Genomic DNA, 22751 nt, shown 5'->3' with positions numbered 1-22751 from the left:
CTCCCAGAATGCATGGCTTCCAGCGCGGCGCCAGCAGCCCAGGCCCAGACTCAAATAAACACGTTTTAAACCCTTCATCGGTCCTTAAATGTCTACGCGGAGACTTAATGGAACGCGATGGAAAATCGTGGCGTTGCGCCAGACGGTAAGAAACGTCCACTGCGTAAATGTTGACTCGACTGGGACTTTTTAGCTAAAGTTGCTAAAGTTAATGCAGAGAGTTAGCTACTGCAAGACAAACTCCGACAGAACTTAGTGAAGCGCAAGTCTATTGTTTTATAATTGGTCACCCTCGCTCGGCTAAACGTTGGACGTTTGTCAACAGCAGTGGTAGCACATTTGTAAACAAAAGTGGTGCGTTTCAAGTAATCCTCATGTGTGACCCTAACTCACATCCGCCGCCGAAATTGACGAAGTCAAGTTCGGCTAGCAGACAAATTTAGCCCCCGTCGGGTAAGTGCTGGTCACGTTTGCTACAACTTTGAACTTCCCCATTTCACCAACACCAACCGGCTTTAGTGATACTGTTTTTATCTTTTTTGTTGTTATTATTTAAATGAATCATGTTTTCGCATGCTCCCAAATAACTACAGATCGTTTTAAAACACTTGCGGGACTCTTGACGGAGGAACGCGCGTGACGATGAATGTAAGCTCCACAGGATGGCGCTGTAGGATGGTTATTTCCGCGTAGTGCTTCGTTCACAAATGCGACTTGGGTTTTACAATGAATGTCTTAAGTCTTAAGACACTTGTTTTCACATCTTAGACTCTAAGATGTGAAAACAAGTGCTGCCAGCCTGCAACTACCAGAGAAGCATTTGCATTTGAGAACTCAGGTTGATTAAAAAAAATCCAAACTATACATATTTACACAATCATTGCCAATCTGTGGGTGAAGTTTAATGGAATGCAATGCACCACAGTTTTTTTTTTTCTGTAATTAGAGACCAAATTCAATGTTTGCTTTAAACTACATTTAGGACAAAGGTGGAGCACGAGCTAGCGTAGTGAAACCTAGGCTGGAAGCAATTTTTGTTCAAACATTTACAGACCGATTGGCTCTGGGAGGTTACGGGTTTTTGTTCCACTGTAATGCAGGGAATTCAAGCAGAAGTATAGATGGTAAGGCTGGGACGATACAAGATTCAGATACTTGTGTGACGATCCGCTCTGTTTTGCCGATTACCTAAGTATTATAAAGTATGAACCTTAAAATTAAAAAAAAATATTTTTACAGTATATTAAAAACAAAGGCATGCATTTTTGCAAGTGCACTGTCCAGTCAAGGTATCTGTCATGCTTCTTCAGGAATATTTTTGCCAATTTATTGTTAAAAGCTCCCTCTAAAGTTTTTTTGTCCGGGCTTTCATTCCTCGATCCCGGTGACACCCACGTTCACTTATGCATGGTAGCGGGTCATGTGTTATTTATTTATTTAGTTATTTAACTACGTTTAAGACATAATGAGTTCCTGCGGTACATGACACAATAATGGCACAATCTTTACACGGCTTTGGTCATGTCCAGGTGAATAGAATCCTAAGTGTTTCCAAACGTTGGCTTTACATTGAGATAGTGCAGATTTGACTTCGATTGTGGCTACAGAAGGGGTTTCTAAACTTGGCCTTCGAGGGCCGGTATACTGCATGTTTTCCATGTTTCTTTCCCTGACACACCTAATTCAAATGATCAGCGCATCAGCAAGCTCAGCAGAAGTCTGATAACAATCTGATCATTTGACTGGCTGCTTGTAAATAGCATTACCCTTAATTGTTGTACTGCCACAAAAGTATAGCAATAAATTGCAACTGTTCACAATTTAGAATTGGAATCTGCAGTTTTATGATAGCGCAAGCGCTCAACGGCTGGTACATTATCCTATCCAAGAACTTTTTTTTTCAGCTTTTCCAGTTAGTTAATTTTCAAAATTTTGTCAGAGCTCATTAGCTGTTGTTTGTGAACGAATGTCTTCCTGTGATACAATTTTGTTTGTGCACTTCTAATATTTAACAGTACAGCTGCATTTTTTAAAGAAAATGACTAAGAGAGCAATATTGTGTGCACTGAAGGACTAATAGCATTGAGTTAGACAGCGTATCCCACCATTTCACCACCATAATCATTTGTCCCCCAACATGCCACAAAAACTGAAAAAATTGACATTTTTAATTTTCATCAGATTTTACTTTGAAAAAAATGTCTATAAACAGTAGCTTTAATTCCACTTGAACTTTAATAATAAAAAAAAAAAAACTGAAATTCTAATCCTTATCTGATTTGACTAATGCAACTGCAAAGTGAGGTGAACCTGCTCCACAAAAAGCGCCTTGTTACCCAGGTGTTTACATCCTCATTGTTGGAAAGCTCTCTTTTAGCGCTTGATGGGAAGTTGTCAGAGAAATCTCTAAAAGAAGACTAGGACAAGCCTAGCTGCTAAGCAGCAAAAAGAGTAACTCAGACCAGCCAAGATTGACTTCCCTATGCCAGGCATAGGGAAAAAGCTTGGGCAAATGAACTCGTAGGTTCTCCAACGCTGTCCAACTGTCCAAGCGCCCCTGCCTGGTTTTTATTAATTCAGCGTAGCATTGCACATAACAAGACATAACAAAAAGAGCCAGTCGGGCGCCACCAACAGCTGGGCCAAGGTCCCGGCTCACACTTTCCTGCGTCAGCAGCTTTATTGAAGGACTGGGGCGAGATAAACTAGAACTGCACACATGGATAGCAATGCACACTATTCTAGACAAGAAATAAGCACATAATGATAACAACCCATTACAAGATTTCCTTCTCAGAAGTGTTGAGTGTTAGCACGTTAGTGCTGGCAGCTTCTGTGTCGTACCACGGAATGAATGCAAGCCCTCGTTTTAAATTTATCTAAGCATCCAAGTGAAGTCTTGCAATCTAGAGGTAGACCTACTTGCTGCAATGTCCCTTTGCCTGCGTTGTCTTTGTATCGCACACACACAAGATCCTGAGTAATGAGACTGGCCTTATTGAACAACGAGAAGGAAGTTACAGTATACACTAGTGAGCTGTACTGTACAGCACAGCCAATAGTAGAGCGGGACAATGAATGTGAAGGATTCTGATCAATGGGAGGGCAGAATATTGGTGCAGTGGTATGGCATGTTTACTGCGTGCAGGAATCTCAAGTTTTTTCTTGGGACATGCGAGTTATTGCTTGTATATTGGTTTTATTTTTCTCGTATTAAGGGCAAAAATACGGCCAAATTAAATGTATTCTTTTTCATGCATTCAGTAATTCATCCTTCTTGTTACTGTCACCCGCAGGAGTGAGGTGGGATACTTGACTGCAGATAACAGATAGGCACTGCATTGCGTTTTCATACAAGTTGTTCATGTGTCTAGTAGTCTGCTGTTCCTGCTCCATGTGTTTTCTTTACAATATTCGAACCGCTGTAAGATAACCATCTGTTTGTTAAAATGCGTGATTCTTTTTGTGTCGCCCCGCCCTTCTTGGGGATTGTAATTTTCTCATTATGTCCACATATTGTTTATCTTTCAGACCTTTTAACGTCTTGAGCTTCCACTGCTGAACATCAATTGACTCTTGGCTCAACAAAAGAAGTTCTCCTAATTGCAGCCCTCTTGGGTTGCTATGGCAGGTGCTGTCATCAAAATAAAGCGCTGGACACAGGCCTGTCCCACCAGGGCAGGACAGAACACACGTCACTGCCACAAGAGATCATTAAACAGTCAACAAACTGCACTTAGTATTATTGCAAGCACGCAGAGATAACACACCCACTTGAGAGCAGAGAGTAGATGGATGTAGAAACCTCATGAGTGTTGCTTGCGTCTGCCCCTTCTCACTCAGTTCTTCTCCAGCAACACAACCAGCAACGTCCACGTGGGACCATGTTCCACCAGCAAGAGCAACTGAAGGGTCAGCTGCAGGATAGCCACATAGCCAACAGGCCGCTTGGTTTTCACTGCCAGGAGTGCGGGAAGCAATACAACACTCAGCTGGGTTATCGGCGCCATCTGGTGGAGGCTCACAGCGCTGGCGCAGGCCTGCCCTGCTCGGATTCCGCACCTTCGCTGCTGGAGCACCTGGGTGGTGGCCATATCGATCGGCCTCCTCCAGCAGAGGGCAACAACAACAACGCAGGTGTGGCGGTGAGAGAAAGGAAATATTCCTGTGAGCGCTGTGATCGTCGTTTTTACACCCGCAAGGATGTACGTCGCCATGCTGTGGTGCACACTGGACGCCGGGATTTCTTGTGTCCTCGCTGCGCTCAGCGCTTTGGCCGCAGAGACCACTTGACTCGTCACTTGAAGAAAAGCCACGCGCATGATGCAGGATTGATCCCGCTGGTTACAGCCAGCACTCCCGTGGCGACATCCACGACAACCACCCAGTGTCCCGTAAAGGAAAGCAGCCCTTTAGCCACGGACAGAAGCTCCTCCGCTTCTAAGGAACCTGTGGAGACCTTCACCAGGGACATGTTCAACTCCTATCCCATTACTAATCCTGTGTCTGGGATGAGTCACCCACATGGCCTCATGCAGGTGTCTTTGTCCTCAAGTATGGGTGTTGCTCGCCACATGCCGCCACCCTCTCCTCACAACCACCATCATCACTTGCAGCCTCTGTCGGCACCTCAGCAGCAGTCGTACAGTAACATGCCCAGGTACCAACAAGGATCTACCTCATATCCCCGAACTGAAGTGGACAGTTTCCTTCTGGATCTGCAGGGTGCCCCTCCCCCCCACCTCACTTCAGTAAACTCTTCTACCTCGACATCCCCTTCTCCTCAAAGGGAGATGCTTGCCGAAGGGATGGGTGTCAGCAGCGATCCCCACCTTGTGCCCAGGAATCCCGCTCTCTCCTCCGCTGAGCTTTCCTGCACCACTAACATGGAACTCGGGCCACTGTTAGGCTTCTTGCCGTTCAGCCTACCACCTTACAGCTCTCATGTAGGCATGGGCGGGCTAATGATGGGCTATCCTCCAGCCACCAGCGCCACCACCTCGCCAACCTCTTCCGCTGGGTTGTCCTCCCAGACTTCAGGGCCTTTTACTTTCTTCCAGCCTCCTCAGGCTCATGTGCCCCAGGGCTCGGTAGCCCACAACCATAGCCAACTACCTCAGGCATACAGCACTTCTGCTGTTAGCACTTCTAGCTCCTTACCTCATTACTACCAAGCCTTTCAGCAATAGGTGTTTCTCTGCCCACCAACTAGTCTTCACATATGCATGTCTTTTACCGTCTAAAGTCAAATGACATGTTTAACTATCCAAACGTGTGTCTTTACTTTTGTTACTGCTATAGATTATTGTTGAACACAACAAATCACCTCATCAGTATTACCTCGTTATTTAAATTAAAAAAGTAAGCTTGAATGCACAAATGATGTCTAGCTCACTTACAGCTAACAGTAGTTCTTTCAAAACAACAGTTAATGCACTTGATCCAGTTTTCACATGTACTACATGATGACAACCTGGCTTAACATAACGAAACATATAGCGTACCCCCACCCGGCGTACATACAATATGTAAAGCCAGCTTGAAGCGCTGTGTTCAATGAAGCCACACCAGCATTGTGACACAAATGTTGGTCAAACGCTTTCACCTTTCGTTGCTATGTGTTTCCGGATTACTCATTAAGAATGCACTTAAGTTTATTTCTCACTATTACATACCTTATTTTCATGGCTTAAATGCAAGCCAGTCACTTAATTGGCATTACTGATGGGTAAGCATTTTTAAAACTATTACTTAGATTCTCAGCAAACTTTTTCAATGTTTTGAGAGATTATGGGTCATTCGAGTGGTTGCTAGTTGCTGACAAATTCTATTGTAACTATGCACTGACCAGCCAGAACATCATAACCACTTGCACAATAAACCGGAATCCAGTACTAGATCTGTAACCAGGGATGGACGATCTGGCATCCAAGGCAGATACTCTGAGGGCTGGCTTTTTTTTTTTTTTTTTTTTTAAGGTGCACTGCATCATACTGGGAGCTACGGCTGAACTGAACTCTATCTTTGTCATTGTACAATATTTGATATATTGTAGCACTTGTACTGGATTTATCATATTGTGCAAACAGTCTTAATGTTGTGGCTGGTATGCTTACCTTTGAATGGTGACTTGTATGTTTCTCTTCTGTAAAGCTCTTTTGTCCCATTTCGTCTTTGGCCGAGCAGGCCTTCAGAAAGCAATAACTCTGTGGCTGTGGTGTGAATACAGTTTTATACACATTGCCTCTATAGCTTGCGGGGAACATGGGTGGCCACTGTGCAAATTAGGAAACTCAGCAAGAGCTTGACTGATACTTGAAAGACATGTTTTCTTTAGTGGGGTATCAATAGTCTTGTTCATCCACGTGATAGTATTCTCAGGGCATTGACTTGCTAGGTACTGGACTTTTCCGGTTGGCTTAAAACATGTTTCACTTCACATCTGAGCAAGATTAATCAGGTCATGCTCAAGGGAGAGATAGCACATCACCAGGTAACTGATAGACATTGCACAGTGCCCTCCTGGCATTTCTGATTTTGTTTTTTTAGAGTCTCATGGTGGCCAGACCCCCCCACCAAATCTAGTAGACTAATTTTATATATAAAATCACTATCGTATTTTGTCAGAGGGCTATTAGAAGGTTTACCGGGTATTTCTGTTTATTTACAGGGTGTCCATACCATTTACTTAGGAGATACATACCAGAAATGCATCCATCTATATTGGCTTATCTTCACAAGGGTCACGGGCTTGCTGGTGCCTATCCCAGCTGACTTCGGACAGTAGGCGGGGGACCCCCCTGTACTGGTTACCATCCAATTGCAGGGTAGAATGGGACAAAAATGTACCTAAATTAGATTTTTTTTTTCTTTCTAATGAAGTGAAACACAATAGCTAAACGCATTTTCTCTGATTTTGACCCATCTGTTTCCCAATAGTAGTTGGTATCGTCTATGCAAACAAGTTTGAACACAATTGTGGTACTCAACCTCCATGGAGTTTAGTGGAGCCAGCAGGCATTTATACAAGTAGTCAGCCATAGCCAAGTGCCTCGGTCATCGCGCGAGGTGGACTGGCATTATGGAGCAATCCGTATCCTTAAAATAAATTACAATTGCTATAAGATTGGCTATTGCAGCTCAAAATTTTTAGGAACATATTTTGCGCCCCCCCCCCCCCCCCCCCCAATTCAGAGGTTTGGGATTGTCCTAACAGCTTTTGCCTTGTAAATATAAGAGGACCTTCTTCTAAAGTGCCAAGCCTCAAGTTTTAAACATTTTCCTTACAACATTTTTACATTCTGATTGACTGAATGGGGGTTAAAGTTTAAGTGTTGGCCTTCTATTTGCCACTTGTATATGTAAAGAGGCAAAATGTGGGTGTTTAAACTGAGTGAGGTGAACCAGGAGTTTTTTCTTTAATTTAGGAATTTAGGTTCTGAGTTTTGACTTAGCACAGCAAAACTATTCTAGAATATGTGTAGCCTTTTCTAATATGATTCATGCCCCTGCCAGCCAATTTTCTTTTAGCTTATTGCTGGCTCTCAAGAGCTTCAAATGAAATTGGGAACTGAAACCCACCTCCATTGTGAAGACTATTGCAATCCATTCCTTTTATAATGTCGTCACATGGTCGAGATGAATGGATCCCACCTGGGATTCCAGTAATTGGAACTCCCGTCACGAAGATTGCCACAAGTTGAAACGACTGTTTTGATACTGGAATGAAGACATGCAAAGAGATAATGCTATCTCTTTTAAATCCATTAACTCTGCTGATTGACAGTTCCACGGGCAGTGTCACAAGTCTCAGTGTTGCACCAATGTCAAAATGCTACTGTTCTCTCAAAGGAGTGTCGAATCTCTTGACAGGGTTAAAGCACTTAATGACATTTAAAAAAGAAAAAACATAACGTCATCACAGAAATAAGGTTTTATGTTTTTCTTTATACGTGTAGTTATAGGTATTTTGGCGCTTTTTTCATTTAGTTTTAAACTTTTGATGTTAGCGTTTATGAGTTAACTCTTAATATCGTAACAGACATTGATTATAATAAACATTCTACCTCTATTTTGTCATACCTTTCTGCAGAACCATTATAAAATGTTTAAAGCTGTAATAGACATTTTACCACTGAAATAGTTTTTAAATTTAACTTTGAAGGACAGTATATGCGCTGGTCAGATGTGTAGTCCGTGTAATCAAGCATTGTTCTGTGTACTTGCCTATAATGATATTTCTACTTATTTACTACCTCATAAGTGACAGGCAACTGCTTACCTAACTGCAGAGAAAATGTCTAGGATTTAATGTTTTATTTGCTGTAGCTCCATAGTTTAATGAGAGTACCTCTTAGCGTGATATCAAGCGCAGTCGGTTTTTCGCTTGACTGTTTTTAGTACCGTTTCAGCCTGTAAATATTTTTTTGATCTGTAGGAAGGCGGGCAGGACTCGGATACTTTGGATTCACAGTGGGAAACTCCTGAAATGAACATCACTGCCACTTCTGTTACACATATGTTGCTGAATCTCTTTCAGTATTTTTGTGACAACTAAAAGACCAGAGTATTTTCTAATTCAACAAAAAACATAAATGCAGTACTTATATTTGTCTTCTGCATTTGAACAAGACATTTAGCACAATCACTCATGTGTTTTGCTGCTCTATAACTAGAAAGCTAAAAAAAAAAAATGATCAGAACATCAAATATGTTTCTCAATGCATTGGAATTACACCAGTATGCTAACAACATGGCAAATGAATGTCAACCAGGCTTTGGTTCATGGTACTGTATTTACTAAATCCAACAATGTCAGGTATTACATTATTACATTTTAAGCCTGTCCACATTGTGTATGATTTGTTAATTACTCTGTGGTTCATGCTCAAATGTTTGTAAACAACTTTGAACGTATGTTTACTTTTTTTCTGACAAAGTAAAAACAAGACAAACCTCACATTCTATGTCTAAGTAAGGAATCCATTTATAACTTTTTGGAATAGTAATCGATTGGCTGTGAACCAAGCACTCTCATTTTTTTCTTAATTGTTTGTTCTCATTATCACCTCATAGCAATTAAGACCAAGAAAGCAAGGTTAATTGTTATTTTTTTTGTCTAAGCAAAACAAAATAAATGTAGATTTACTCAATGTTCCTGTGTTTTTGATGGTTGAATAAAGTTTTTATTTTTTATTTTTGGAAACTATGGGGTGGGTCAAGGAGTCTAGGTACATAATTGAAACTATTGTAATAAATGCTATTACTGTAATTGAAAAATTACATACAGTCGAAGCTAGAAGTTTACATACACTGCAAAAATACATTTCATTTTTGTCTCACAGTTGGACGTCAAATCAGACTAAACCGTCTACACAGTATTTCATGTCAGTCAATGGCACCACAAGTATTTAATTTTGTTAAATACGCCAAATGATGAAAGGGAATTTCTTGAGTATTTTCTTCCCAGGTAAAAAGTTTGCATACATTTCCTTAACATCGTATAGCAGTTCTTTTGTACTGCATGACGTGTGCCAACTCACACACACAGACCCAACTGAGTCCATCCTTTCTCACACGCAGGGCCATTAAGACTTTTATTTTGGTTTAAGATTTCTTCAAGCGGTTTTATTTTTAATGTTCACTTTTTTCATACTCTGTAAACTTTTAATCTGGAAGGCCGCACTATATTTTCGTTTCCTGTTTTTACCTTCAACTGATAGGCTGCCTCGCATCACGTTTTGTGTCCCGTCGCACCAAACGCTTCCTGTAAATGTCAACCTATCACTCAATCATGCAAATGTCATTGAGATTCTCTAATGTCCTGGCCAATTTCTTTTTGATTTTTCCCATGATTTCAAACCAAGAAGCGGAGTGTTCCAGGTGTGGCCTTAAATACATCCCTATTCATGCCAGCAAATAACTCACAAGTTGTCAGTTACTCTATCTGGAGCTTCTATAGCCATAACCCATGACCTTATCATCTGGGCTTCCCTATGCTCTTTCAAAACCATAGAATTTTTTTTTTGTGTGTGTAAACTTTTGACCCCGAAGAAAATAATATAAAATTCTATAAGAAAATCCCTCACACTCATTTTTGTGGTGTTTAACAAAATTAAGTACAAGTAGTTTAAGTTATTTTGATTATCTGAAACAAGGGGTTTTGTCTGATTTGACTTCAGACAGTGTAAACTGGCTTCAAGTGTATAATCAACCCATAAAAGTAAAGGCCCTCCCGGCAGCACAAACATAAAATAAATGTGATTGTCAATTATACACCTTATATTTAGCTTAGAACAATGTAGGGATAATATTGTCTTTAATTAAAAAAAAAAAAAGACAAACGAATGACTGCCTATAGTATAGCCATTGACTGAAACATCCCAGCAACCGTAATGATGAGAGTAGCGCAAAAAATCAATGGATATTCATTTTGCTCAAATGTATCTTTTCAATGTATTTATTCGTTATACATTTGTGAAGGTAAAATACTCGTGTTACAAAAGATGAGTAGAACAAGCTGCTTAAAAATTTCAGACTGAAATGTGATAAGTTACAAAAGTAAAAAAATGTTCTATCACTAATAAACAATACACCCGTTTTGATAATTTGCATGAAAAATGTTTTTCATTCTCAAAACATATACGTATTTTAATAATACTTCCCGCCCCTGCAGAACACATGTCTATATAAATGGATTAACCTATTTTACGTTGTCACTTGCTAAACCCATCAAAGTTAAATAGCAGGAGGATGTTTACTACCACTGTCTACACACCTTTTGAGTAGTCACTGATCGACTACTGCTATTAATATACATTTTCACTCAAAAGAACCTGACAGATAATTTCAAAGAATCTGTATCATGTTATCAGTCAAGTTACCATAAACAGTTAAATTAAATCATAGCACATTAGGAAAAAAAGTTGCAAAATCTAACCTAACCTCTGAGTTACCAGTTATCCAACTCACAGTTAAAAAAATATACTCTTAACGGTCAATGCAAACAGTGAGTTTTGTTATTTGAAAGATTCCATACAAAGGTCCTGTCATAAAATACGCACTGAAGGCAATATTAAAAGCAAAAAGGATGTCATAAAAACCCACGCAGGGTGCTGACATTAACACGCACTGAAAGCAATGGCTACAGCAAAAGTTGTCATCTGTAGCGGATGTTTGCCATCTTGCTAGAGACGATCGTAGTTGTTTATACTCCAGAGCAGCAGATGGCGGTATATGCATTCCGTGGCCTTTGGAGAGTACCAAATCATTCCGGAAAAGGCGGAGGGTGGCATTGATGTCGGTTCCGTGCAAGGGACATTATGCTCGAAGTGGCGTTGTCTTTTATGTTCAGGGCATTACTTTAAAACACGTAGCGGCTCCCAAAAACATTTTTAATGGTTTTGACAGCACCGTTCACCGAGCGCGAGAAATAGCTTTGCGTTCGTTTCCCTACTTAGGAGTACGCTAACGCTAGGTACCAGTTGAAAGGCGTTTATCTATTGCAGTCACGGCTAAAAAGAGACCATGGTGCAAGTGGATTATTTGTGAAGAGAGAGCCATATCCACGGTAAGCCGAAATAGTAATGCAAGTACTATTAAATGTCGACTCAAATCAAAATATTGCTGGTTGCGACTCGCCCTCTAAATAGTCACCGTGTTGACATGCTATTTGGGCCTCAGAAAGTAACCGCAAATTATGCAACAACAACATTGAACACTTTGTGATTCTAACGAACACGTATAAACATATATATATATATATATATATATATATATATATATATATATATATATATATATATATATATTTATGTTTATCATGCATTTGAATTAAATTATTCTATAACTCCAAGTAGATGCCCAAAAAGTCCAATCATTTCCCAAATTCCTAATTTGAACTAAATTTATGGAAAATTTTCAAAAAATATAGGCACCACTTTGTTAGTCCTGTGAAATGTGTCTCCTTATTTTAAATGATACCATGAGTTTTGACTATTGCTTCTCCTTTGTCCAGTGCCATGTCTCTTGTTTTCCCACGGCCTAACTCCAACGCAATCCACGGCAAGAAGGATAAAAGACTCATGGCGGAGGTGAACGCATCGCCACTCAAGCATTTTGTCACAGCAAAAAAGAAGATTAATGGGATCTTTGAACAGTTAGGAGCCTATATTAAGGAGAGTGCATCATTTCTCGAAGGTAACTTGGCTTACTTTGTAACAGGGCTGGGAAACAAATCCAAATAATTCGATTTTGTCATTTTAGAAATACCAGATTTGTAAAAATTGCTAAATTGTGAAAAAGAGATTTTCTACAGTGGCGGAATGTTGGTTGGGTAGTTCATGAGACCTGTAGTTACTGTAGTTATGAATTATTTAATTGTGGCATTTAAGCAAGTAATGCTTAAGCTATAAATAAATCCCTTTGCTTATTTTTTTGCACAAGATATGACTGGTGAAATAATGTAAAACGTCTGACCGTTTTGCAATGGATATAATTGCCAGCTCGCCTAGCCCTACTGTAAACGTTAAGAGAATGATCGAAACGAGCTAAAGTTAAAAGGTAAAAATGTGTATATAAAAATCTAGTAGGCTAATTTTCCATAATTGTTTATAGCAGATATGCTACCTATAAATTATTGAAAGATTCAGAAGAGAAGATGAAATTATTTCAATTGAGAAAAGCAAAGCATGCTAAGTAGCAGGATGGTGGACAAGCGGTTTGTTTGGCTGCCTCACTCAGTCTTGTGAGGTCTCAGTTTCAAGCTTTGATCTCATTTATTTCCATGACAACACTTTCCCATTTGAATGCTGTTGTGCAGACATCTTTTACATCCACTGCAAATGTTTTCTGCACAGTTTGCTCGAATTGGAAACGTTTTGGAAATGTTTTCTTGTTGTATTTTGACCATGTGTGAATAACACAATTCCCTGTGCACTCTGTGAGATGCTTACAAAAATGAAGAGCTGGATCCAGTCACTACAGAAGAGCAAGTGCAGGAGGTTCGAAGTTACCTTAACAAGGTAGCAGGGATTGGAGAAGTGCTTGCACGGAGGCATATGAAGGTGGTGTTTTTTGGGAGGTATGGGTCACTTTTTCCAAAGTTTTCATGAAATCTTGCTCTCAATATTTTACGTCACGTTTTACCGTATTATCGTATTTCATGTCATGCAAGTTTTTTTTTTACAGTTTTGTTTTTGTTCTCCAGGACCAGCAATGGGAAGAGCTCAGTCATTAATGCCATGCTGTGTGACAAGGTGCTACCTTCGGGTATTGGGCACACCACAAACTGTTTCCTGAGAGTGGAGGGAACTGATGGGAACGAAGCTTTTATTCTGACAGAAGGCTCTGAGGAGAGAAAGAGCATTAAGGTCTTGAAAACGGAGTATTTTTTTTAATAATACAAGTGGGCTTCTCAAGCAATCTGGCTTCACTTAAGGATACTCTTTCATGTGTCAACATTTCCAGACGGTGAACCAACTGGCTCATGCTCTTCATCAAGATGAGGACCTGGAGGCAGGCAGCTTGGTCTGTGTCATGTGGCCTAAAGCCAAGTGTGCTTTGCTCAGGGATGACCTGGTCTTGTTGGACAGGTGAGGCATATTTACATTGTTGTTATATTGTTGACTGCCAGTTTACAGGACAGTAGAATGGAGGCACCAACAGTTGTTTTGTTAGCTGCTAGCTATGTGAGACAGCCATTTGGCTCCCAGTTGGTCTTCATATCTATGCTTACTCGGTGTGCATCATTGTAACTTTTTTTTTTTTCCAGTCCAGGTATTGATGTGACCACAGAACTAGACAGCTGGATTGACAAGTTCTGCTTGGATGCAGATGTGTTTGTACTTGTGGCAAACTCTGAATCAACACTGATGCAGACGGTGAGATATAGTCAGATATTTTATTGAAGCATTTGATGAGAAAAAAATATTCATTCTGGTTAGCTGGAGCCTTTCCCAGTTGACTTTGGCGAAGAGGTGTGATACACCCTACAGTGAATCGGAAATAGAAGTCATGTAGATAAACAGTCACATTCACAAAAAAGCCCTCGCAGAAAGGTCAAAGTTGAGATTCATACACTAAATTGTTGATTGGTAGGTGGACACGCTACACACAAGCCTCCACCGTGCTGAACAATTTCAAGGCGTATTGGCCCCACCTGCTTTTGAATTTATGTTTCCGCGACAGGATCATGGTTTTAAATGTGTATACTGTGTCTCTGCAGGAGAAGTCATTTTTTCACAAAGTCAACGAACGACTCTCCAGTCCAAACATCTTCATCCTTAACAACCGTTGGGATGCCTCAGCCTCAGAACCTGAGTACATGGATGAGGTTAGTCAGGTTCACCGGTTTTTAATAATTCTGTATGTGCACATGAACGCAGGGTACAATATTCAGCAGTGATACAGTAGTCAAAACAATATGATTTTTAAGTGTGGACAGCCCTTAAAACCACAAATAATTTTATTGATAGGTGCGGAGACAACATATGGATCGCTGTACCAATTTCCTTGTGCATGAGCTTGGTGTTGTGGACCAAGCTCAGGCTAGTGACCGCATCTTCTTCGTCTCTGCCAAAGAGGTTCTCCAGGCACGTGTGCAGAAAGCTCAAGGAATGCCTGAAACTGGTGAGATTGTACAATCACATCCAAAAAGTAGATGTCAATAATTCAGATTTACCCTTCAGAAGTCAGTGGGAATTACATAGGAGCAACTGTATTGTCTTATTTTGTGGAAAAAAAAAAAAAAAAAAAGAATTGAGGTACAGAGAAGCTTCAGCGATAAAGCGTCAGAAATTTTACGTAATACAAAAGCTATAGTCTTTTTCTGGCGGGGCATTCAATCGGATTTTTTTGTATTTTAATGGGGGAAATTCATTGGATATAATAGAAAACTGAGTTTGGTCACCGAGCACATTAAACTCGAGTCACCTCTGCTGTATATTGAGGCATTCATAACTTTGAAACATTGTAGTCCTGTACTGTTTTAAAATAAAGGATTGCCAAAAGAATATACTGTTTATATTGTCATCGTACAGGTGTATGGTGTGTTTGTCTGTTTAACCACACAAAATAATGATTATGTATTTTACTGTATTGTCTATATATTGCGGAGTATAATTCACTTTTTAAAAATATTTTTTTTTATGGAATCAAATTGTCTTTATTGTAAGAACTGTTGTTCTCCTGTTTCAGGTGGAGCGCTTGCTGAGGGATTTCAAGCTAGAATGTTTGAGTTTCAGAACTTTGAGAGGCGATTTGAGGTAAGGCTAAAATGTGTAATCATTCGTAAACCTTCAACAGTCTTGTTAAATGAGGTTGCACCACATATCCCCAACGCTGTAGGTATCCAATGCTATCTGTGTAGCTGTTCACATTATTTTTCTCAATGTATTTACTTTTACTCTTTAGTTAATTTGGGGCTAGTCATTTGGAGTATTTTAGAAGCACCATAGTGATACAATTACAGAACAATCCTTTTCACAGTCCCATTTAAGTAAGATGTATATTAAGTTGCTAATGTGTGAGTTAAAGGGACTACTGTATGGCTGCGTTCACACTGCAAAAACTGCAAAACTGTCCCTGCATGTGCGTTAAGGACCCAGTTACCGTTTCCGAAAGTACCTGGTAACGTTAAAATGACCGTCACACCGGAGCCAGAACATTTTCGGTCTTCTGAATATAATGAGGAAATTGAGGAGGAAGAAAGGCTGAGGTTACTTGGTCATGGCGTGTTGTGCAGTGCCAGCAGCGTCTTGAGCGAGTGAGAGACAAAGAGTTTGTGGGCGCAGTGACGTCTCTCTCAATTGCCACCAGGTGTCAGGCAAAATGGGAGCCCCCATAGATTGATACAAATCTTTTATTTGTTTCTTTTACACTTTATCCATATTCCACATATTGATCAAAAAATTGATCGAACATGTTATTTCAAAGAAAATGTGTGATTTGAGGGCCTAAGTCAGCCTTACATACATTTGTATTGGTCAATGATTAACTGTTCATGCCTAATGATGTTTGATGACACCTATATGCCAATGTCACTGTTGTGTTTAGGAGTGCATCTCTCAGTCAGCGGTCAAGACAAAGTTTGAGCAGCATACAGTACGGGCTAAGCAGATCTCTGAAGCTTTGCGGCACATCATGGATGCAATACACATTGCTGCACAAGAGCAGAGGTATGTTTGGCATTACAGCCCTGAATCAGTAACTTTAAATGAGTTAATTTAGTGACCTTTGTTCAAATTTAAAATGTTGTATTGATAACATAACTAAAGGTAGTATTTTCGGGACATATGTTGGGCTTCACGTGTTGAATTCAACTTGATAATTTAAATAGATTCACACAAACTTTCATGGTATTCTTCTGAAACGAACGCAGTAATACCAAACATTTATGTTTATAGGGTATACTGTCTTGAGACCAAAGAGGACCGTCAGGACCGACTGGAGTTTATCGACAAACAATTGGATCTGCTGACAATGGACTGTAAGGCCAGGATCAAGAAAATCACAGAAGAGGTGGAGAGACAGGTATGCATGAACTTGATTCCAACTCTTTGGGCTACATGGAATTGCTGAGCGACCATTTCATAGAAGGGATAATTTACTCATTCCACGAACCGAATTTGTCTTTGCATTTTTATTTTGTAGTTTCGAAACAACACATATTCATATAGCGAGCTTGAAGTACTGTAACCCAAATTTGCTGCTTATCTCTAGGTATCTAATTGCATGGCAGAAGAAATCAGGAAGCTCCATGTTCTGGTGGACGATTTTCACATGGACTTTCACCCATCACAAGTGGTTCTCAAGGTCTACAAGAAAGTGAGTTTTAGCATAGTACTTGAATGTTGTTTCATAAAAAGAAAGAAAGAGCTGTCCTTTTTTACTGGCTCTCAAGAGGAGAAATAAAATACCTATCGTCTGTTGCAGCAGTAGGGCAGTGTGTTACATTCAGTTTCAATAACATTTGCTAGAAAAATAACATGCATTTATAAAAGTTATGTGTTGCTATTTTAATTTGTTTTCCCTTGTATTTGCTAGGAACTCCACCGGCACATCGAAGAGTGTCTGGGCAAGAACATGTCAGAAAGGTGCTCCACCACAATTACCACAGCTCTTCAGAACACACAGGCAGATATGATAGGTAATTGTCATACCATAGTATGTATAAAAATGTAACTCTTTTTATTTTATTTTTTTAATCTTCTTTGAATTTTGCTCGGTTTGCATTTTGCATTGTTCTGTTATATAAAGAGGCCATTTGGCATTGTATTTTGTCAGTATTTTTTTCATTACTAGAATTTCATTGTTTTTGTAACATCAACTGGATTAGTAGACACAGATCTCATTTAAAATCACCAGTCCACATTTGTGCAAAGGCAAATATTTCTTTTTGTGTGACACGAGCACAAAACCAGGGATCCTTCCCTATCTCATGCCTCCCCTATCGCGCCGTTCACTCACCATTAACTGCAAAAAAACGAGGGACTACTATATCTGTATGTCAGCTCAGATCAATCAAATTGTTCATCTCTCCATGTCATGCAGAGGGTCTGAAGCCTCTTTTACCCAACTCAGCCAGAGAGCAAGTGGACAAGCTGGTTCCTCGCCAATGTTTCAGTCTTAGTTATGACCTGGCTTGCGACAAGCTTTGCAGTGACTTCCAGGAGGATATCAGCTTTCATTTCTCTTTGGGCTGGACAATGTTGGTCAACCGCTTTTTGGGGCCCAAAAACACTCGACGGGCCCTCATGGGCTACAGTGAGCAGGTAACCACCGACACGTGTGCATTTTCAAAGGCCTAATGTTTTTTTTCTTTTATTATTATTATTTTTTTTTTTTATTTGAGATTTTTTGCAACGGTTACGAAAGTAATTTGCAATGAAAAGTACAACAGTATTAATTCATCTCTATGGAGATTATCACAAACAAGTTTTGTATTTTTATGTAAAATAAAGAAATGCTGATGGTCAACAATATTTACGTGATCCATAACTAAATGTAAATGTATAATTTAGTATACTGCGTTTATATTTGTTTTTTCTTCCAAGCCAAATAAAAAAAAGATTTTTCTTTCATTTTTTTCCGAATACCAAAATATTGAATAGCTGTAGCCCTACAGGAGAAATACAGGATTACAGTTATCCCTCACTAATAGGCGCCTCACCTATCGCAACCTCAGTGCATAAAGGTTTCCTGCATGCCAGAAATACGAGGTAACCACAAATACATTTGCCACGGACCCTCCTTGGACGTCCAACTACTGCAGTACACATATTTACTTTAATCTTAAATTTTAAACCTCATACAGCAACTGTAAATTTAAACTGCTGTAGTCTCAGAAAGAGCCGCGGTCATAATAGCAGCACCTGGAAATCTAATTAAAGTGAAGCCTCATAGCAAACATGATAACAATCACAGTATACACTTAAAATTCCAATTCATTACAAAAGAAATCTAGATAAAAGTGAGATTTCCAAACCTGTGCATTTCTCTGTTCCTGTCTGTGCCTCTAAAACACAGGTGTCAAAGTCAAGGCCCGGGGGCCAGATCCGGCACGCCACCTTATTTTTTGTGGCCCGTGAAATGCTGATTTGACTTCAAGTTCCTGACTAAAATACCAAAATTGCAAGTTGCCTTTAACTTTTTAAAAATTTGGGGGAAGAAAAACAAAAATGTTCTTATTCCCCAAATCTCTTCAACAGTTTTTGTTGGCTTCTGATTTCAAGTCTTGGTAAATGTGTGACCAACACACTTGATATTTATTTGAATTCGCAGTCATTACAGCCCTCCTACAGAAGCTATAACTACAATGCGGCCCAAAATAAAAATTTGTTTGACACCACTGCTCTAAAATGTGTGTGTGTGTGTGTGTGTGTGTGTGTGTGTGTGACTTGTATGTGTTTGTGATGTGCTTGTTGTGTGTGTTCGCCAAGAGGGCACAATTCCATTTTATAGTCAATGGTAGATAGCAACACCGCAATCAAACAGGCAAAACAGTTGGCTTGTATTTCCGTATACCGACGGACATCTGACAGAATGTCTCATCACGGTGATTACAACAACAGACATAAAACACCCGTTCCGATAATCTTCCTGTGTATGTCAGTATACAACCTGTTCAAAACATCCGTAGAAATTTCAAAAAGTTACTTGAATTCCAATTTATAATCCATATTTAAATTCTGGCACCTTATAAGGTGAATGGCACATTCCGATTAGCAGGAGTTCTCGACACTTTACCAAAGTATCATCAGTGCAAGGTAGCAATAATTGGACTCGTGTCTCCTTTTATTCCCCCCACTGGATGGCAGTGTAGCCTTTTGTCCTTGTATGGCTTTCTGCTTTGGATAGCACTCATATTGAAACTATCAGCATGTTCAAATCTGCCTCTGTGAGCAGGGATTGAAAAAAAACAGGGGAGGGGGGAACCCTGTCTGGGTAGCATAACAGAAAAAAATGATATGAAACTCGCAATTTACCAATATATACTGTACTTGTAAATAACCCTATTAAGATGACGTTTCACCACGCCTTCTTCAAACGCCTAAAGACAATTGTTGGGATTATTTAAAATGGAATTGCCCTACAGTCTGGAAATGCATGGACATTTTCCAACAGTGCACAAAGCAAAACATGCCACCGCGAAAACAGACGATGCTAATGACCACGGATTTCATCTCTCCTTTTTACAATTTTAGGTACGTTAATGGTGTCATATTGAAGCCAACTAGTTAATCCTGTTTGATTTCCTCTTCAAGATCCCTCGAACTTTAGCAGTTACCCCCGTCAGCGCCAGCATGCCACCATTCCCTCAAAACTCCATGACTCAGGAGGAGCTGATGGTCTCCATGGTGACTGGTCTTGCCTCCCTCACTTCCCGAACCTCCATGGGTGTCCTTGTAGTTGGTGGTGTGGTGAGGAAACATTCTTTCATAAATAATTTGAATTGAACATGAAGGAACCTGGGACCGTGGCAGAGTAACATGCGGTAGTTATCATCACACCCTTATATTGATGTTCAAATTCATCTTTGAACCAGTTTTGACGGTCATAAACATCCATACTCCTACGGGCTTGTGTGAGTCCTCCCACGTTCCAGAAATATTTCTTTATCAAAGACTCCAATAGGTGTTAATCTGAGTGTGAGTGGTTGTTTCTGATTGGCTGGCGACCAGTAGGTCATGCTCAAAATCAGCTGGGATAGGCTGCATTTCACCCATGACCGTAATAATGTTAAGCATGAAAGAAAATGGATGGATGGAACCCAAGTACATTAGGGGAGAGTTGTTCTAATAGCTCTGGTGGTGTGTTCAGATCTGGAAGGCTGTGGGCTGGCGTCTGATTGCGCTGTCTGTGGGTCTCTATGGGCTCCTCTTTATCTATGAGCGCCTCACCTGGACCACAAAGGCCAAAGAGCGTGCGTTCAAGAGACAGTTTGTCGACTATGCCAGTGAGAAGTTGCAGCTCATTGTCAGCTACACTGGATCCAACTGCAGCCACCAAGTCCAGCAGTGAGCATTTGCACCTGCACACAACATTTTCTACTTGACCTTGAATGAATGTGTGTGTTTTTTTAACCATTCTTTGTGGCCTTTTCTGTTTGTGCCTGCACATCAGAGAGTTGGCGGGGGTATTTGCTCAGCTCTGCCAACAGGTAGATGTGACTCGGCAGAATCTGGAAGACGAGATCACTGACATGAATGGCAAGATTGAGCTACTGGATGCCATGCAGAGCAAAGCTAAGCTGCTACGGTAAGAAGTGCATCTCACATTGTGCACACATTTAATCACAAATGTTTATGTAAGTACTTTCTACACAGCATCGCTGCAATTATAATTAATGTTACAACTCTGCTTACATAGAATGGGTTTACATATCCATCGTTATTGGTTTTATAGTGTCATTTAGAACATTAAACAGTAGCAACTTACTTAGGCATACAGACCGCAGCAACATACCCTGTAGAACGTGTGTGTGTGTGTGTGTGTGTGGGGGGGGGACTTCAAATTTATTAGTTAGTCGGTACTGCTCAATAAACCAAATTTTACAACATGTCTAAGATGCCTCAGTTCATGCAAAGCCCCTTCTTTTGTATGTGTGTGTTTCGACGATAGGAACAAGGCAGGCTGGCTGGATAGCGAGCTCAACATGTTCACCCAGCAGTACCTTCAACAAAGCAAGTAAAATCAGCGCAGCTGCCACCTTAGCATGTGAACAAAAGAACTCAATATTTGAACATATCTATTGCATTTTTGCCTCTTTCTCTTATCCCTGTAACAATGGGTGTCCATCTGATTATTATTTATTGAGGTGCATCAAGTACACATGAGTTCTAATGTAGCTGGAGTTGCCCTGGCTCTGTAAATATGTGTAAGAAACATATAGAAAATGATTAGCCTGGAATGCAGGTGTGAAGCAGTGTCCAAAATGTAAAGGATGAGAAGACAGAAGGAAAGAAACACTAAAAAAGGGAGCTCGGTGTCAAAGATCAACCACACGAGTCATAAAAGAAAGTATTAAAAGTAGGTAACATCACTAACATGAAAAGCGTTCTTCCATTTTCTAACAGGCACGAATGTAGAAGAATTCTAATGCTCATGACCTGTGTCTGCCATGCTTTGTTTGGTCGGTTTTGTTTTGTTTTGTTTTCCCCATTGGGGTCGTTTGTCTGAGAGGTTATCAGAAAGTCCTTTAATGCAGATTCAGCAATGTTTTATGTTTACCATTTTGAACAGGAATGAGAAATTTCAGACTCCATTAACTTTCCTCCCAAATTTTGGCTTCACTGTAAAGTCTGAAATCAATAATGTTTCTGTCTTAGAACACAATGAATACATCAACCTTGGTGGGTTTTATACAGCAAACAATACAATTCATGGGTAACAATTGTGAATTGTGTTTTTTGGTTTTAAAAATACACGTTAGGTTACAGACCTTCTACCGTGTATAAACCATTACAGAAGCATAACATGATTTTGGTAATCACCAATGCTGTTAATTTATGGCAGTTGTAGCAAAAAAAAAAAAAAAAAAAAAACCTTACACTGGGTGGCATTCTAATTAATTTCTTGAGCATGGTTTGTATTTCCTCCAAGCATCTACTTTACCTGGTCTTTTCTTTCACACTGGCAAGGCAGTGCTAAAGTAGAAATAAATGAATTATTGCTTGAATATGGCAACATTTTTCTGACTATTCTGACACCTGTCTGTTGTCTGTACTTCAGCAATGTTAGTTGGACAATTATTCTGGTTCTGTGTATATATATATATATAAATATTTAAAAATATGGCAACTTATATATCTTGTATGTAAATCTGTTGGAAGTGTGAAATGATATGTACCATATCTTAAGGATTTTGTTGCACAATTAAATAAATGACAGTCAGACTTGCGTCAGTGTGATTTTTGGAGCTCACCGAAGGTTACTTGGTGCCACATCTGAGAGTAATCTGTTGTTTTCACATTGTTCGCGGTGTAAAATGTGAACTTCATAGAAAAATTATCAGAACTCATGACCTTTCCAATTAACGTGAAACATGGAAGAAAATCATGCATCTGGTGTAGATTTAATGTCATATGCCAAACTACTTGAAAATGTTGAATTAGCAGGTTTCGCTGGCTTTTGGCTGTTGATTTGTTGTTGGTCTTTTTTATTACAATGTCAGGATATTGGTATTTTATTTTTTTAGTTTTCAATTTACAGATATATAATTTTTTTTTTCTAGGGGGGGGGGGGGGGGGGCT

The 22751-nt window shown here is 39.8% G+C and overlaps 2 protein-coding genes and 1 long non-coding RNA gene across 3 annotated transcripts; all 3 read left to right on the top strand.

Moving 5' to 3' along the window:
• Positions 1-15: 15 nt before the first annotated feature.
• On the top strand, positions 16-9152 carry LOC148427624 (uncharacterized). Its single transcript, XR_015864732.1, has 3 exons — positions 16-145; positions 3532-3631; positions 8438-9152. It is a non-coding gene; the product is annotated as an uncharacterized LOC148427624 (long non-coding RNA).
• Positions 3650-9152, top strand: LOC148427623 (zinc finger protein PLAGL2-like). Its single transcript, XM_088407443.1, has one exon. It carries the CDS (start codon positions 3885-3887, stop codon positions 5187-5189), a length of 1305 nt encoding a protein of 434 aa, XP_088263569.1. The 5' UTR covers positions 3650-3884; the 3' UTR covers positions 5190-9152.
• A 2133-nt stretch (positions 9153-11285) lies between these two features.
• Positions 11286-22398, top strand: mfn2 (mitofusin 2). The gene is made up of 18 exons (XM_088408314.1): positions 11286-11569; positions 12017-12198; positions 12946-13081; positions 13208-13370; positions 13468-13592; positions 13772-13880; positions 14225-14332; positions 14475-14628; positions 15196-15263; positions 16054-16175; positions 16404-16530; positions 16720-16824; positions 17044-17146; positions 17551-17771; positions 19764-19919; positions 20320-20516; positions 20623-20757; positions 21121-22398. The coding sequence occupies exons 2-18, from the start codon at positions 12021-12023 to the stop codon at positions 21188-21190; spliced, it is 2277 nt and encodes a 758-aa protein (XP_088264440.1). The 5' UTR covers positions 11286-11569; positions 12017-12020; the 3' UTR covers positions 21191-22398.
• Positions 22399-22751: the final 353 nt, after the last annotated feature.

Source organism: Hippichthys cyanospilos, chromosome 2, assembly GCF_059441005.1.
Source record: "Hippichthys cyanospilos isolate Australia breed blue-spotted pipefish chromosome 2, RoL_Hcya_1.0, whole genome shotgun sequence".
Lineage (NCBI taxonomy): Eukaryota > Metazoa > Chordata > Actinopteri > Syngnathiformes > Syngnathidae > Hippichthys > Hippichthys cyanospilos.
This window is presented reverse-complemented; position numbering and strand designations above follow the sequence as displayed.

What these genes read in the sequence shown, in the direction of transcription:
- mfn2 (XM_088408314.1), top strand. Translation starts at nt 12,021, where the DNA reads ATGTCTCTTGTTTTCCCACGGCCTAACTCCAACGCAATCCACGGCAAG. An exon ending in AGGAGAGAAAGAGCATTAAG is followed by an intron (nt 13,371 to 13,467) that starts GTCTTGAAAACG and finishes CAACATTTCCAG; the next exon opens with ACGGTGAACCAACTGGCTCA. An exon ending in ACTTTGAGAGGCGATTTGAG is followed by an intron (nt 15,264 to 16,053) that starts GTAAGGCTAAAA and finishes TGTTGTGTTTAG; the next exon opens with GAGTGCATCTCTCAGTCAGC.
- LOC148427623 (XM_088407443.1), top strand. Translation starts at nt 3,885, where the DNA reads ATGTTCCACCAGCAAGAGCAACTGAAGGGTCAGCTGCAGGATAGCCAC.